Source organism: Lipotes vexillifer, unplaced genomic scaffold (assembly GCF_000442215.2).
Source record: "Lipotes vexillifer unplaced genomic scaffold, Lipotes_vexillifer_v1.1 scaffold225, whole genome shotgun sequence".
NCBI classification, from domain to species: domain Eukaryota; kingdom Metazoa; phylum Chordata; class Mammalia; order Artiodactyla; family Lipotidae; genus Lipotes; species Lipotes vexillifer.
The window spans coordinates 927,935-943,333 of record NW_006787630.1 but is presented as its reverse complement, the minus strand read 5'-3'; the positions used below and the strand labels follow the sequence as shown (position 1 = coordinate 943,333).

The 15,399-nt window shown below is 61.3% G+C and overlaps 2 protein-coding genes across 2 annotated transcripts; both read right to left on the bottom strand.

The window, feature by feature from the left end:
- Nucleotides 1–444: 444 nt before the first annotated feature.
- Nucleotides 445–12,239, bottom strand: SCAMP4 (secretory carrier membrane protein 4). Its single transcript, XM_007460432.1, has 9 exons — nucleotides 12,147–12,239; nucleotides 11,915–11,963; nucleotides 11,648–11,797; nucleotides 11,282–11,335; nucleotides 10,628–10,756; nucleotides 10,189–10,345; nucleotides 8,007–8,108; nucleotides 2,319–2,436; nucleotides 445–624 (listed from the first exon to the last, which is right to left on the bottom strand). The coding sequence occupies exons 1-9, from the start codon at nucleotides 12,237–12,239 to the stop codon at nucleotides 445–447; spliced, it is 1,032 nt and encodes a 343-aa protein (XP_007460494.1).
- A 1,471-nt stretch (nucleotides 12,240–13,710) lies between these two features.
- On the bottom strand, nucleotides 13,711–14,763 carry ADAT3 (adenosine deaminase tRNA specific 3). The gene has a single exon (XM_007460431.1). The coding sequence runs from the start codon at nucleotides 14,761–14,763 to the stop codon at nucleotides 13,711–13,713; it is 1,053 nt and encodes a 350-aa protein (XP_007460493.1).
- Nucleotides 14,764–15,399: the final 636 nt, after the last annotated feature.

Below are 15,399 nucleotides of genomic sequence, written 5' to 3'. Positions count from 1 at the left end.
CCTCTTACTGGAAGCTGGGCCGAGGGCGACCACCCGGATGGAGGCCAGGAAGGGTGGACGCAGGGCCGGGGCCCTTCTCCGCGTCAGCAGCTCTGGAAAGGGGGCAGCCGGCCCACCTCTGACCTGCAAGGCCTGGGTCAGCCCCTCCGAGACCCCGAGGGGAGAGGGTGTGGCTGCAGCACAGTGGACGTCACGGTGAATAAACGCATTCAGGACCACAGGGGGTGGCCTTCTGCTGGACAGCGGCGGCCGGACAGCTTCTGGACAGAGCTTGCAGGGAGCCCTGCTCTCAGGAGTGAGGTGAATGTGGGGGCGGGTCCCCGAGAGCCCCCGGGTCTGCCGTCCCGGCTGGCGGAGGGGCCTCACCAAACCCAGGGCAGTGGGAGTGGATGGCGAGGGGCAGGTGGCTGGTGGAGGATGGGCAGCAGGGCCGCCGGGCTCCCCCTAAGGCCACTGGCTGCCGCTGGCCGGGTAGCTGGGCACAGTGGGGTACTCAGGCAGGCTGTTCCCTGAGAAGTTGTTGTACTGGGCCTCCCGGGACGGCGGATTCCGCCAGGCGCCTGTGCTCCACTCCGTCTGCGCCTTCTGGAAGCTCCCGCCAGCCCCGCGGTAGATGCTGTGCACCTGCGGGGGTGGAAGAAAGGACGGTGGAGAGACCCACTTGGGTTCGAGGCGGGGCTTTTCTTAAACAGATGACAAACTGCAGGAACTTTAGAAAAAGCGCACAAGCTGAGACGGGGGCTCTGGAGGCCACGCCTGCGCTGTGACCACTGCCTGCCCGTCCGAGGGACTCCGCCGCCCCAGCAGAAAGGGGCTCATCCAGGACAGGTCTGCAGCCTGGCGACCACCCGGTGACTCACCCCCCGGGGCACATCAGGCCCTGGGCCCCCGTGTTGCCAAGGGCATCTCTGCACTGACTTCCTCAGCAGAGACCCCTGGGGACGGACCACTGCCTCCTCCCCACCGTGCAGGGAGTCTGGGCCCCTCGGACACGGGTCTGGGCTATTTCTGGAAGTCCCAGCAAATCCACTAACTGAGAAGATGGCATTTGTTTTAACTTGAGGCTCTTGAGCAGCAAAGCTGACGCTTTTGTCCTTTATCTTTCTCCTGTGCAATGGCCTCCCAGCGAACCCCCAAATCGGGGCGGTGCTGGGGACCCCGATGGGGCAGCTCTGCTCTGGAGGACTCGCTCAGCTCGGAAGCCCTCCCGTCTGCTGCTGAGATGTTCCTGGTGGAACCGCAGCTGTCCCTGCACAGCCTTCGTCCCAGCATCTCCCCAAGCCTCCCGGGGTCTGCTTTCTGCTGGTTCCTCCTGCCCCCTTCGGGTCATCCATAGAGCCAGGGGACTTCAGGGACAAACACGGTGGAGCAGGCACCCCTCTGTCCTTCCAGATGACCCAGGGCTCCGGAACAGTGCAGGCCTCAAAACCTGACAAAACAGCTGAGATCCCACGGCACGGAGGCTGGAAGAGACTCAAAACCCAGCTTGCAGGGACTTCCCCAGCGGTCCAGTGCTCAGGACTCTGCATTTTCACTGCCGAGGGTTCAAGTTCGATCCCCGGTTGGGGGGCTAATATCCCACAAGCCCCACGGCATGGGGAAAAAAAAAAGAAAAAAAAAAAGTCGTAGGTAGGGCTGGCTTCCCTGAGCAGTGGCACTGGGTGCACAGGAGGGGCACGGGCAAGAGGGTCACCTCCGGGAAGGCCAGGTGGACGCACCGTCAGCCTCATCACCCGCCGGTTTCCACGTGGCCCCAGGACAACCCTCGTGCAGCCGATGCCCCCAGACTATAGGACTCACGTTCCCTCTGGAAGCCTCCAAACGCCTGGAGTGGGGCTGTCCAGGGAGAGCCCGTGACGGTGGAGCTGGCTGGCGCCAGCCCCTCACGGCCTGAGCGCTCGGGAGGAGGTGGGTACGACGGACACAAGGAATTTTTAGTTTTACTTAACTTTACTCAATTTGGATTTAACTGTAAACAGCGATTAGTGGCCGGTGGTGGCTGAACTGGCAGTGTGGACCACCCTCTGGGACACACGTGCTAGGGGCTCTGGCAGGCAGTGGTCACCATCGGCCACAGGGCACTGTCTCCCCAAGTCCCTCCTCCCAGGAAGGCCCATGTGGGCAGGAAGGCAGGGCCCTGGCCTGAGCAGTCGAGGGTCCAGACCACAGAGGGTGTGCCCTGCTGACAGCATTCATTTCACTTCCCGATGCTCAGTCTCCTGCTCCCGAAACAGGGTAAGACGAGCCCCCGGGGCTGGGAGGTCAGGACACAGGATACAAGAGAGGAAGCGGGATGTCTCGGGACCTAGAGGAGTTACCTTCATGATCGTGATGGCCATCATGGCGGCCGACATGGAGAACATGATGGCCGGAAGCAGCATGACCACGGCGGCCCCGACACTGGTCTGGAAGAACCCAATCGCAGCCAGCCAACCACTGCAAGGGGCGAGAGAGCGTGTGGGAGCCAGCATGACCACCAGACAAGGGCCCTCATGTGTAAAGAGCTCCAATAAATCAACAAGAAAAAGGTAAATGACCGGCAGAGAAAATGGGCAATTCACAAGGAGCAACAAATTTGAAGCGATGCTCAAACCCACCAACAAAGATGTGCAAGTTAGAAAAAGTCTTGTTCTCACACCATCGTCCCAGCAAACATCGTGAGAGAATGGAGAAGCAAACACTACTTTGTCAGTGTGGGGTGCACCCTTCCTAGAGGGCAATGGGGTGTGACCTAGAACAAGACTTAAGCGCTCATTCCTTTTTCCTTTTTTTTTTTTTTTGCGGTACGCGGGCCTCTCACTGTTGCAGCCTCTCCCGTTGCGGAGCACAGGCTCCGGATGCACAGGCGCGGCGGCCATGGCTCACGGGCCCAGCCTCTCCGCGGCATGTGGGATCTTCCCGGACCGGGGCACGAACCCGTGGCCCCTGCATTGGCAGACAGACTCTCAACCACTGCGCCGCCAGGGAAGCCCCAGTGCTCATTCCTTTTTCCTTTTTTTTTTTTGCGGTACGCGGGCCTCTCACTGTTGCAGCCTCTCCCGTTGCGGAGCACAGGCTCCGGATGCACAGGCGCGGCGGCCATGGCTCACGGGCCCAGCCTCTCCGCGGCATGTGGGATCTTCCCGGACCGGGGCACGAACCCGTGGCCCCTGCATTGGCAGACAGACTCTCAACCACTGCGCCGCCAGGGAAGCCCCAGTGCTCATTCCTTTTTCCTTTTTTTTTTTTGCGGTACGCGGGCCTCTCACTGTTGCAGCCTCTCCCGTTGCGGAGCACAGGCTCCGGATGCACAGGCGCGGCGGCCATGGCTCACGGGCCCAGCCTCTCCGCGGCATGTGGGATCTTCCCGGACCGGGGCACGAACCCGTGGCCCCTGCATTGGCAGACAGACTCTCAACCACTGCGCCACCAGGGAAGCCCCAGCGCTCATTCCTTTTTCCCCAACTATTTCACTTGTAAAAATTTATGCCACGGCCATTGTTTGTAAGAAGGAAAAGCTGAAGGTAACCTGTAAACGCCCACTGGCTGGGAATGACTGGAACATCAGTTTGCTAAGGAGACAGCAAAACAAGTCACTGGGTGCGTCCCTAGTCCACATGCGGAAGAACACCCATCTGGTCTCTGGGAGGGAGAGGCAGGAAATAGGGTGTTTTTGAAAATGTTTCTTCTTAGCAAGTAATGACACCGCACTGTTCAAGATTCAGGAAATTAAAAAAAAAATACACAATAGACAGTCTCTCTCCTGCCGACCCCCTCCCCAGCCCAGAGGGAACTGGTGTAGCTCATCTACTATGTATCCATCCTGAGAGAGTTTATAAGATGTATGCAACCTGCTGCAGGCACACACAAACAGGCCTCGTCCCTCTGTGAAACCAGGAGAGACGTTCTTGTGTACAAAAAAGGACAGCAGAACACACTGCTTTGCACTCTGAGGGGTATGAGCACAGCCGGGCAGCTGGGGGGCTCAGGTAGGTAGACAGGCAGCTGGGGCTGGGCCAGTGGGGGGCTGGATGCTGTCCTGTGGGCTCCTGGGAGGGGAGGAGGGGCTGGCTCTGCTGGGGGAGGGGCCACTCTGGGGACCAATGATCTCGCATCGGATCTGGGGCCATGGATCCTGGCCACTGGGGAGGGTGGGGCTGTAGGATGGGGACCTGCTCCACGGCCCAGACTCCCAGAGGGACCGGCAGCCCGAGCTTCCAGACAGCAATCTCACCAACAGCCCAGGGTGACCCACTCAGGACAGTGGGTGATAAACCGGCCTCGACCAGCTACAGACAGATGTGCAGAGCCTGCTGCACCCACCAGGCGGGTCGGCCAAGGCAAGCGGCAGTGGGCGGAGGGCAGGGAGGATGACAGGCCTGGAGACAAGGCGGCAGGGACACGAGGGTGCCAGGTGCTCCCCCAAGGCCACTCGGCCAGGAGCTCGAGGGGACAGAGCCAGGGATATGGGGACAGAAGGTGCAAAAGGAAAGCACAGGAATGCAGCCTGCAAAAGCTATGGGAGGGCCTGGCAGCTCCTCAGACAGCTAAATAGTTACTGTGTTGCCCAGCAATTCCACAACCAGGTGGAAGAGAAATGAGAACACACATTCACACGGATACCTGTAGAAACTGCACAGCAGAACGACTAGCAATAACAGACAGGCACATACAACCCAAGCATCCACCCACACATACCATGTCCCTCCACACATGGGAGCATCACTCAGCCACGAAAAGGGGTGAAGCCACGACACTCGCTACCACGTGGACAGACCCTGAGAACACAGGGACACAGGGAGGGCCTGCTGCCTCTCGTCACTTTGTCCCGACATGGGGATGACCCAGTGACCACCGAGGGGCGGGGGATAAACACAGTGTGGCCCATCCATACAGTGGAAAGTCTTATACCATAAAAAGCAGGGAAGCACTTCACAGGCTATGACAGGATGGACCCTGTGAACACGATGCTCAGTGAGAGAAGCCAGACACGGAAGGACACACAGAGTGTGATTCCATTGATGGGAAACGTCCAGAACAGGCAAGTCCACAGACACAGAGAGGGGATGCGTGGTTGTCAGGGGCTGGGGAGGGGGTGGAGGTGACTGATGATGGGGACAGGCTTCTTTTTGGGGTGATGGAATGTTCTGGAATTGGATAGAGGTGATGAACCTCTATCCTTGTAAATACACTGAAAACCACTGAATCATGCGCTTAAGAGGCTGCCTTTCTGGCTGTGAAGGCACCTAGATAAAGCCCCTACCATGGAGACTACAGACGGTCGAGCTCCCGGATCAGAGAGGCGTGCACACCTCACCTGGAATCTGATATGAACCAACCGCAAAGGCCAAACGTTAACAACCCACAGGGATCCCCAAGGGGAAAAGACCTGTCACGGCAACACTGTGGAAACCTGTGACACCTGCAGGTGGGTAAGAGCACTGCACCCGCCATGTGTGGTCGAGGTGAGGACATCAGATGTGGGCGGGGAGTTGGCTGAGTGGTGGGCAGCGGGCTCTGCCCCAGGTCCGTGAACCTCTAAGGAGCCCCATGTGAGAGGGTCACGAGAGGGCAGGAAAGACATGTCTGAGCATCTGAGGTGCTGGGGTCACTGTCGGTTTCCTGGCGCAAAGCAGCATCGCGGCCTTTTATGTATAAGACGTCTCAGAGGTTTTAAAAGTCTGCCTCCTGCACGGACTCACAGGGAAGCGTCTGGGGTGAGCAGGGAGGGACAGACCTGCGGGCCCGGGACTGACTGGGAGCCGGTGCCCCCGGAAGGCATCCCCGAGGCTCCACACGCTGACCCCAGAGTGGTCCACTCGCTCCCTGGAGGTGACCTGCGGGGCTGCAGCCAGCTGGGCAGGAGGGTGAGACCCCAGGAACAGGGAGACCCCAGCCAGCCAGGAGGAGACCCCCGGAATAGACAGAACCCGGGCAGGGAGGCTCAGCAGCAGGGCAGACCCCAGGCGGGGGAAACCCAGGCTGGCCCGTCAGGGTGAACGCAGACGGGCAGAGCTGCAGCTCCTCAGCCCCAGCCCCAGCACTGAGCCCCGAGGTGGCCCCTGGGCCAGACGCCACCTACTCCCCCACGTCTGCAGAGCCCGTGGGTCCCCGTACGGGACCAGAACCAGGACAGCTGCCCACACCGGCAAGAAGGGGAGGGCCTTGGGTACCAGGTACGGAGCCTAACCCTGACCCTAACCCTTGCCCCCATCCACACCTGTCCCCCTGTCTGCAGACTAGGAAGTCAGGAGACCCCTTCAAGGGGAGCAAATGAGCCAGCCCTTGGGAGGTGCCCAAGCCCCCCTGCACACCCAGAAGCACTGTCACCGTCACTGTCACCGTTGTTATCACTACCCCCCTCCCCCTCCCCACAACTTCCCAGACAAGGGCAACATCTCGGGGCAGCCCCTGCGCGAGGTGAGGTCACCAGGTGGGAAGGTCGGCTCCAATGTTCCCTTTCTGCAGGCTGGGCCCCAAGGAAGGTGTGCGCCCTGCCCGTACGTGCAGAAACCACGGCTATGGGGGGCCAGGCAGAAGGCGGCTGGGTGCCAGCGTGAGGCTGCGTCTGGAACCAGACCTCGGGGGCTCCCCGTCCCAACACCGCCTGTGCAAACGTGGAGTCCACCCGGGCACCTACTCTCCCGCTGGATCTGGGGTCTCGGCTGTGCCTGGGGGTCGCCCAGTGAATCCCTGCACCTGGGGTGGTCCTGAGGACCCCACACCCACATCTGGGAAGGCATTGGCCGAGAGGAGGCCCAGCACTCAGGGTCTGCTCACCATGCGGGGAGGGAGCGATGTCAGGAACCCGGAGAGACGCACCCTGGAGATGACCCTGGGTGACAGGCTCCATCCTGGGGAGGGGTGAAGGCCCGGCAGCAAACGGACACCGAGAGGCTGTGCAACCTCAGCGGGGCCTCAAGAGCAAAAAGAGCGCGCACAGCTCAGCACTGCCAAGGGCATGTGGCGGCCGTCCCCGCGGACACGGCAGAGTGACGGGGACGGACACCTTGAAGGCAATGGCAACAAGCGCCCCCCACCCATGAGTCAGAAGATCCACCAGAGGGCGTGACCCAGAAGATTCCCCGCCGCTCACATGGGCAAGGTCCCGACACGCCGAGAAATTCTACCAAGAGACGTGGGGACACGCCCGGCAGCACATGAGGCAGGAAGAGCAACCGCCCAGCGCCACCTCTGGGCACTGCCTGCCACAGACGGACCCGCTGCCCCGACACTGCCACGTCCTGCTCCAGGGCCCCGCGGATGTGGCACCTTAGGTGGCAAAAGGGACTTTCCAGGTGGGATTAAGTTAAAGCCTCTGAGACAGGGATGACCCTGGATTCCCCGGGGGGCCTAGCGTCATCCCAGGGTCCCTATAAGAGAGAAACGGGAGCGTCAGAGGCAGAGAGAGACGGGAGATGCTGCGCTGCTGGGCTGTGAGGATGCAGGAGGGGCCGTGAGCCAGGGATGCGGCACCTCTGGAAGCTGGAAAAGGCGGAACCAATGCTGCCCTGGAGCCTCCGGAAGGACCAGCCCTGCCCACTCACATGTTAAAGTGAGTTCTGACCTCCAGAACGTGACATAAGTTTCTCTCATTTCAAGTCACTAAATCTGGAGTAATTTGTTACAGTAGCCACAGAAACCTCGTATGATACCCCAAAAGCAAACAAATGGGAAACGGCTCACCCCCTAAATGGTAGGCCTAGGCACAGGTGGCTGCTCAGGGCAGGCCCTCGAGCTGCTCTCCCACCCCCCAGACACACCATGGACCACACTTCCCAGGTCCTCCTGGGGCCGGGTGACCACGCACGAGGCGGCAGAAGGCGGGCGGATCTGCCGCACCCGGCCCCCGGAGCTGGCAGCTCCCTGGAGGGTTGACGAGCAAGGAGCAAACATCAGCCCTGTCCCGGCTGTCAGAGTTTTGGGGTCCTCATCACAGAGCTCAGCCTGCACTAACGGTACGATCAAGTGACTCATGGCCCCAGAGCTGACCCCGCTCGTCACGGGCTCTCAGGGGCCCTGCTCACCATGCGCCCCATCCCGAGAAGCCGACAGCCTGGATGACGGTCAGGACGAACTGGGCTCCAAAGATGAAGAAAAACGCCATGAAATTGAAGGAGCTGTCAGATCTGGAGGAAAGGAAAACAGCCATTACTGAGGCCAAGGAGGAAGAGGCAGAGGCTGCGGGAGTGGGACGGCCCCTCCCCTGCAGTTCCCATCAGGAGGGGCCCAGCACTGCCCTTCCCAGAGGACGTCACCCAGACATACTCCTCCTGGGAAGTTTAAGAGCCTCCTGCATCCTAAGGACATGCCCGCACCCGCGTGGCCCGAGGGAGGTTCATCGTGGATTTGAGGTGCTCTGCATGCTGGACCCATGCCTGCTGCCCCGGACAAGGGAGGCTGCACGGGGCTCACCCAGGCCACTTCCGGCTCATGAAAGGAGGGCAGGTGCTGGGGGACCCACAGCAGAGGAAGGGCGGGGGAGGCAGGGATGCTCGCGTAGCTCAGGGCTGCTCCCAGGCAGTCCCCGAAGCCCTCAGGGGTCCCCGTTCCTGCGCAGGGTCACACCAGCCAGCCTGGGGCCTCAAACAACAGGCCCCTTTTGCTTCAGCACATGTGAGCAGGTTTCTGATTCTTGCCTCCAGGAGGGCACCAGGGGCCCTGTATGACTCCCACTGAGTCTTGGATTCAGGGACCTTCCAGGGGCAAACATGGCACACACCTGAGTAGCAGGGGGCTGGCTGGGGGTGAACTCACAGAGCAAGATTCACAGCACCCAAAAGGTGGCAACAACTCAAATGCCCGTCAACGGATGATGGATAAACAGCTGTGGGGGGACTTCCCTGGTGGCGCAGTGGTTAAGAATCCGCCTGCCAATGCAGGGGACGTGGGTTTGAGCCCTGATCCAGGAAGATCACACATGCCGCAGAGCAACTAAGCCCACGCACCACAACTACTGAGCCTGTGCTCTGGAGCCTGTGAGCCACAACTACTGAGCCCTTGTGCGGCAACTACTGAAGCCCGTGCACCTAGAGCCCGTGCTTGGCAACAAGAGAAGCCACCGCAATGAGAAGCCCGCGCACTGCAACAAAGAGTAGCCCCTGCTCTCTGCAACTAAGGAAAGCCTGCGCGCAGCAACGAAGACCCGACTCAGCCAAAAAAACCCGATATTATTTAAAAAAAAAAAAACTGTGGGGGGACTTCCCTGGTGGCGCAGTGGTTAAGAATCCGCCTGCCAATGCAGGGGACGTGGGTTTGAGCCCTGATCCAGGAAGATCACACATGCCGCAGAGCAACTAAGCCCACGCACCACAACTACTGAGCCTGTGCTCTGGAGCCTGTGAGCCACAACTACTGAGCCCTTGTGCGGCAACTACTGAAGCCCGTGCACCTAGAGCCCGTGCTTGGCAACAAGAGAAGCCACCGCAATGAGAAGCCCGCGCACTGCAACAAAGAGTAGCCCCTGCTCTCTGCAACTAAGGAAAGCCTGCGCGCAGCAACGAAGACCCGACCCAGCCAAAAAAACCCGATATTATTTAAAAAAAAAAAAAACCCTGCTGTCCCTCCACACATGGGACCACCACTCAGCCAGGAAAAGGGGTGAAGCCCTGACACTCGCTACAATGTGGATGGACCCTGAGAACACGATGCTCAGTGAGAGAAGCCAGACACAGAAGGACATGCAGTGTGTGATTCCACAGACAGGAAACGTCTAGAACAGGCAGATCCACAGACACAGAGAGCAGGTTCATGGTTGTCAGGGGCTGGGGAGGGGGATGGGGGGATGCTAATGGGCACGAGGTTTCTCTTTGGGGTGACGGAATGTTCTGGAATTAGACAGTGGTGATGGTTGTCCAACCTTGTGAAGATACTAGAAACACTGAACGGTTAAGCAGGTGAGCTGGACGATATGTAAAAATATTATCTCAATAAAATTATTAAAAGTGAACAAAACAGGCAGCAGCTGGTTTTGACCCGTGGGCCGTTGTCTGCAGACCCGATATAAGGTGCCATCCAAACTGGACAAGAGGAGGGGGTGGAGCTCACGCCTGGGCCCAGTGGCAGATGCAGACCAGGATGCAGCCCACGCAGGGCTGGGCACGGAGGGGAGCGCACGCGGTGCGGTATCCTGTTCCCCTCGGTTTGGGGCTGTCAGCACCAGACACTCCCCGAAGGCCCCTGGAGGTGCGGGCCGCCCGCCCCACTCACCGGAAGGCCTTGTATGCGGGCCGGAACCAGCACACGTAGCCGCAGGGGCAGAAGAGCAGCAGCCAGACCAGGGCCAGACCGAAGTTGGCTCCCGAGCCGCCAGCGATCCACCAGGCCAGGCAGGCGATGAGGTTGACGCCCAGGGTGGTGCAGTAGACTGTGGGGAGGGGGCGAAGGGGAAGAAAGGGGCTGAGCCGGGACACCCCTGGACGGCGGCTCCCATGAGTGCAGGGGCCCCGAGGCCAGAGAAGGGTCCAGAGGGCCCAGCCCCCACACCTGCTCCATCCACACCGGACAGGAGCTCATCAGAAGGGAGCTTTATTACCAAACCCTCAGGCTGTCACCGCCCGGGTGCAGGGCGGCCTCCTAGCCTGCCCCTGTCCCAGGCCTGGGTCTCAGGGTGGTGCAGGTGGCCCCCATTCCTGCCCTGTCCACTCACACAGCCACAGGCGGTAGATCCTCTTCACCAGGACCTGGTGCTCGATAGGGATCTCGTCAGAGAAGTTCTGGTAGAAGCAGGGCTGCAGGGGAATGAACTTGGGCAGCGGGGGGAAGTTGTTCTCCTTTTCTGCAGGGACAGAGGGGCCAGAACAAAACCCACACTGCAATCAGCTTGTAGTGGCCCCAAAGATGCGCCCATCTGGTCCCAGGACCTGTGGACACGTCACCTCATGGGGCAGAGGGGACTTTGCAGGTGGGACTAAGTTAAGGCCCCTGCGATGGGGAGGACCCTGGATTCCCCGAGGGGCCCAGCGTCATCACAGGGTCCTTGTAAGAGGGAGGCGGGAGGGTCAGAGGCAGAGAGAGACGGGAGATGCTGCGCTGCTGGCTGTGAGGACGCAGGAGGGGCCGCGAGCCAGGGAGGCGGCGCCTCTAGAAGCTGGAAAAGTCGGGGACCGATGCTGCCCTGGAGGCTCCGGAAGGACCGGCCCTGCCCACACCTGGATTTAGCCCCATGAGACCCCAGTCAGACTCCTGACCTCAGGACTGTCAGAGAACAAATTTTATTTTAAATCACTGAGTTTGTGGTGATTTCTCAGAAGTCACAGGAACACACACAGACTCCATGGCAGGGCCCACGTGCCATTCACACCTTTGACTCCAAGGAAGGTTCTGGCACTCGGGACATATGAACTTCCCGGGGTGGCTGTAACAAATGACCACAGACTGGGGGGCTTAACACAACAGAGATTTATCCATCTCCATTCTGGACACCAGATGACTGAGATCCAGGTGTGACAGGGCTACGCTCCCTCCACACGCTCCAGGGGAGGGTCCTTCCTGCCCTTTCCAGCTTCTGGGGGCTCCAGGCGTCCTGTGCTTGTGGACCCGTCCCTCCAGTGTCCGCCCCCATCTTCCCTGGTTTCTGTGTGTCTGTGCCCACATTTCCTCCTTCTTAGGACGTCTGCCATGAGACATCAGGGCCACCCTATTCCATTGGGACCTCAAATTAAGTTACATCTGCAATAGGGTCCTGTTCCAGGGTCCCGGGGTCCAGACTTCATGGTTTTCAACACGAAGCTTTTCCGGTCTCGCGTGTCCCCCAGCGCAGGGGTCACGCTCATCTCTGTATGGCTCCATTTTAGCACACGCACTGCCATGGCAGGCACTGCACAGGCCTCAAGGGGGACGTGATCCTGCCCGCAGCACAGCGTCCAGCGCCCGAGCGCTTCCCAGAGGGGTAGAGAAGCCAGAACCCTCGCTGTGTGACGCGGCCAGGACTCACCTGACATTTCCGCTGTGAAGACAGGGCAGGGGCAGAAGCCTGCAGCCACCTGGAGGGGAGACAGTCACAGTCAGGGGGTCCCCATGTCTGCTGGGCGACCCCAACGCCAGCGGCAGACCCAGAGGGCTACCGCGGGCACTGTCCTAACCACCAAACCGTCCACAGGGGTATCTGGGCTCTTGGCCCAAAGGCTGGCCCAGCCCTGAACGTGCGATCCCAGTCACCGCCTCACCTCAGAGCCCCCCAGGCAGCCTGGCACTTTTGCAAGGGGAGGCATCAGGCCAGAGGATCCCGGCAACCCACCCCCACTGCCCTCCTGCCTCATCTCCCCCACCCCCCCGAACTTCTCCTTTATCCACGGATGGCTCTGAGCACCTCCTATGGCCACAAAGAATCTCTGAATCACCGATAAATGGGTCCATGCTCATTGCTGTGTGACCTCAGGCAAACCACACAACCTCTCTGGTCTGCGGTTTTCGCCCTTGTGAGCCTTGCAAGGCCAAGGACCCCATTGCAATCCAAGTAAAACGCCAGGGGACAGACCCGGCACCCAGCGGTCCGGCCCAGAAGGAGCCCAGGAGCCCGTGTCACAGAGCAGCCCCTCACAGGAGACACCACTGAGGCGCGTAACTGAGCTTAATTCACCTGCTCCACGAGGGCCCTGCGGGCAGATGGTGCCATCTTCAGGAAACGGGCCAGGCAATGTGGCCACGCCTAGCGCCCACCTGGCCCTCACGGTACAGCTGGCCCTGCACTGCCCCCTGTGCCTGGCACCAGAGTGGGTGGGGGAGCCCTGCCTGGAGGTGGTCCAGGTGGGAAAGATCCAGTGACCGAGAGTTCCCTGGGTCCACCCCCCGGCCCCCTGCTCAGTGAGGGTCCCACCGGGACCCTCAGCCCAGCCTGGCCCTGCCCTCCTGCCTGCAGGCCCCACTGTCTGCCCACTGCTCCGGCTCTGGCCGAGACCCCCTGCCCTGTCCCCATGGGCTGGGAGCATCCCTGGGCTGGGGGCTGGAGCGGGGGCTCAGGGCAAGGATGTCTCAGGGCCCTGTGGCACTGTGTGGTCAGTCAACGTGTATCTGCTGGATGGACAAATAGGCTGCTCTGAGCCCCACGCACATGGATCCTAGTGCTAACCCGCCTTGGAAGAGCCCAAGGGCCCCTCTGGGGACCCCGTGGGCACCTGCAAAGGATGGGAAATTGATGTGGTCAGCTGAGTCCAGACTGGCCGGGCTTCTCCCCAGAGTCCAGCCACAGCCTTCCAGACTCCGGGGGCCCTGCTCTGCCCACGCGTGGCTCAGAAGCTCACTGCCCGCCCCCCCTGCAGCACAAGCCCAGGTGTCGGCGGAAGCAGCCACCCCAATCCAGGGACCCTCGCTCCTCTGTCAACAGACAACGACCTGGTTTCTTTTTTTCTCTTGGCCGCACCGCTTGATACGTGGGATCTTATCGAACCTGCGCCCCCTGCATCGGAAGCGCAGAGCCCTAACTACTGGGCCGCCAGGGAAGTCCCAGACACCGACCTGGTTTTCAGTTGTTTATTTTCACACGTCAGAGCTGTTTCCTGACACCTGAGAAAAGGAGACACAATCCCAGTGGCCCCAGAGGCCCAGGTCTGAAGCTGCCCAGCTACTCGGCCTGGCTGGAGCCCCGCTACGCCCAAGCCCAGAGAAGAGCTCACCCAGACAGGCATGCACCCCACGCGCCGGCAGCAACAGCGTGAGGGTACCCAAGCCGAGATGGGCCAGCAGCCCTTGGCAACATGAGGGAGGCTGGAGAAGGTCCGGTCCGGGCCGGGCCTATGCGTCGGGGTCCAGCCGGCGGCACTGGGCCTCCAGCACGCCACAGAAGGCCTGGAAGCGGTGGTTGAGGTCCGGCTGGGCGTGGAGGCGGAAGCGGGTGCCCAGCGCGCCGTCCGGCGAGGGCGCCCCATAGAAGACGCGCCGCACGCGGGAGTGGACCAGGGCCATGGCGCACATGGCGCAGGGCTCACGGGTGACGTACAGGTCGTAGCCGGTGCACACGTAGGGCAGGCCATCGGCGTCCTCATCCAGCTTGCGCACGGAGCCCGCGCGGACGCCTGGGGGGGCGGTGGCTGGGGTGAAGGAGCAGGCGGGGTGGGGTGCAAGGTCATAGGCGCCACGGCCCTGGCCCCGGGCCACCAGGTCGATGCACACCATGGTGGCGTGCAGCAGGGGTGTGGCTGCGCTGCTGCAGTCGTGGCCCGTGGCCAGCACGTGGCCCGAGGCCGGCTCCACCACCACCGCCCCCACGGCCCGCAGGCCCCGCGAGGCTGCCTGCTGCGCGGCCCACACGGCCCGCTCCATGTGGCCCTGCATCGCCACCCGCTCCTGCGGCGAGAAGAGCTGCCCGGCCAGGGCTCGGGTCACCTGCCGGTCCTCATGGAAGGTGGTGGGCCAGTGGGCGCGCGCCTCCTCAAACTGGCCCCTGGTCAGGGGCGGCCGCGCGGGCACAGGCACCAGGAAGGGCTGGCCCAGGCCACGGGGGTCCACGGCCGGTGGCGGGAGGAGCTCGGCCAGTGATCGCATGCCCGCGGCTGGACCCGCCAGGCACAGCAGCATCTCCAGCGCGTGTGGGCAGCCGGGGCGGGGGCTGGGTCGCACCCTCTTGAGGTGAGGCTGTGCGGGCAGCGGGTGGATGGCTGACACCTCCTTGAGGAGGCGTGAGGTCTGGCGCTTGTCCAGGACCGGCGCGGCATAGGCCAGCACCAGCTCCACCGCGCAGGACTGCTGCTCAGACAGGATCGGGAGGGCCTGCCACGCCGGCTCTCGCTCGGGGCTCCCGGCCTTCGCGTCTCTGTGTGGCTCCACGTCGCCCAGGGTGGGGTCCATCCTTGGCAGGTCTCCGACTGCGGGGACAGACACCGGAGCAGGGCATCATCCTCAGCTGCGGGAAGCCTGCTGGGCCGGACGAGGGGTCGGTCCCAGGAGCGTGCCGAATCTGGAGGCTCGTCCAACCGAGCGAGACGCATCAGCGGTCGTGCTCTCACTCACGGCCTACTAATGCTTGCTTTGCACAGAGTTTAAACCGCCCTCGTTACGGTGTCTTTTTTCCCCCTTTTGCTTTGAGATGTCTCACGTTGGGAGAATGCACACCGGACCTCAGAGACTTAATAGAAAAGAAAGAACACAAACTGTCTGTTTTTTCTGTATTCCATGGATACCGAGGACCGTCTGCACTACACCGTTTTACATAAGGGCCTTGAGCATCCTCGGATTTTGTTATCCTTGGGGGTCCTGGAACCAGTTCCCCATGGATACCGGGGAGCGACCGTGTTGACTACGTGCTGATGTGGGAATACCCTGCCTGTCTCAGGTTAAAGAAACGTACTACTAACGTTAAGTTCACCTGTTTCTTCATACTTTTCAAAAATATGGCTTCGGGCTTCCCTGGTGGCGCAGTGGTTGCGAGTCCGCCTGCCGATGCAGGGGACACGGGTTCGTGCCCCAGTCCGGGAAGATCCCACA

What these genes read in the sequence shown, in the direction of transcription:
- ADAT3 (XM_007460431.1), bottom strand. Translation starts at nt 14,763, where the DNA reads ATGGACCCCACCCTGGGCGACGTGGAGCCACACAGAGACGCGAAGGCC.
- SCAMP4 (XM_007460432.1), bottom strand. Translation starts at nt 12,239, where the DNA reads ATGAGGCAGGAGGGCAGTGGGGGTGGGTTGCCGGGATCCTCTGGCCTG. An exon ending in AACAGGACCCTATTGCAGAT is followed by an intron (nt 11,336 to 11,647) that starts GTAACTTAATTT and finishes CATTTGTTACAG; the next exon opens with CCACCCCGGGAAGTTCATAT. An exon ending in AACCTTCCTTGGAGTCAAAG is followed by an intron (nt 10,757 to 11,281) that starts GTGTGAATGGCA and finishes CTGTCCCTGCAG; the next exon opens with AAAAGGAGAACAACTTCCCC.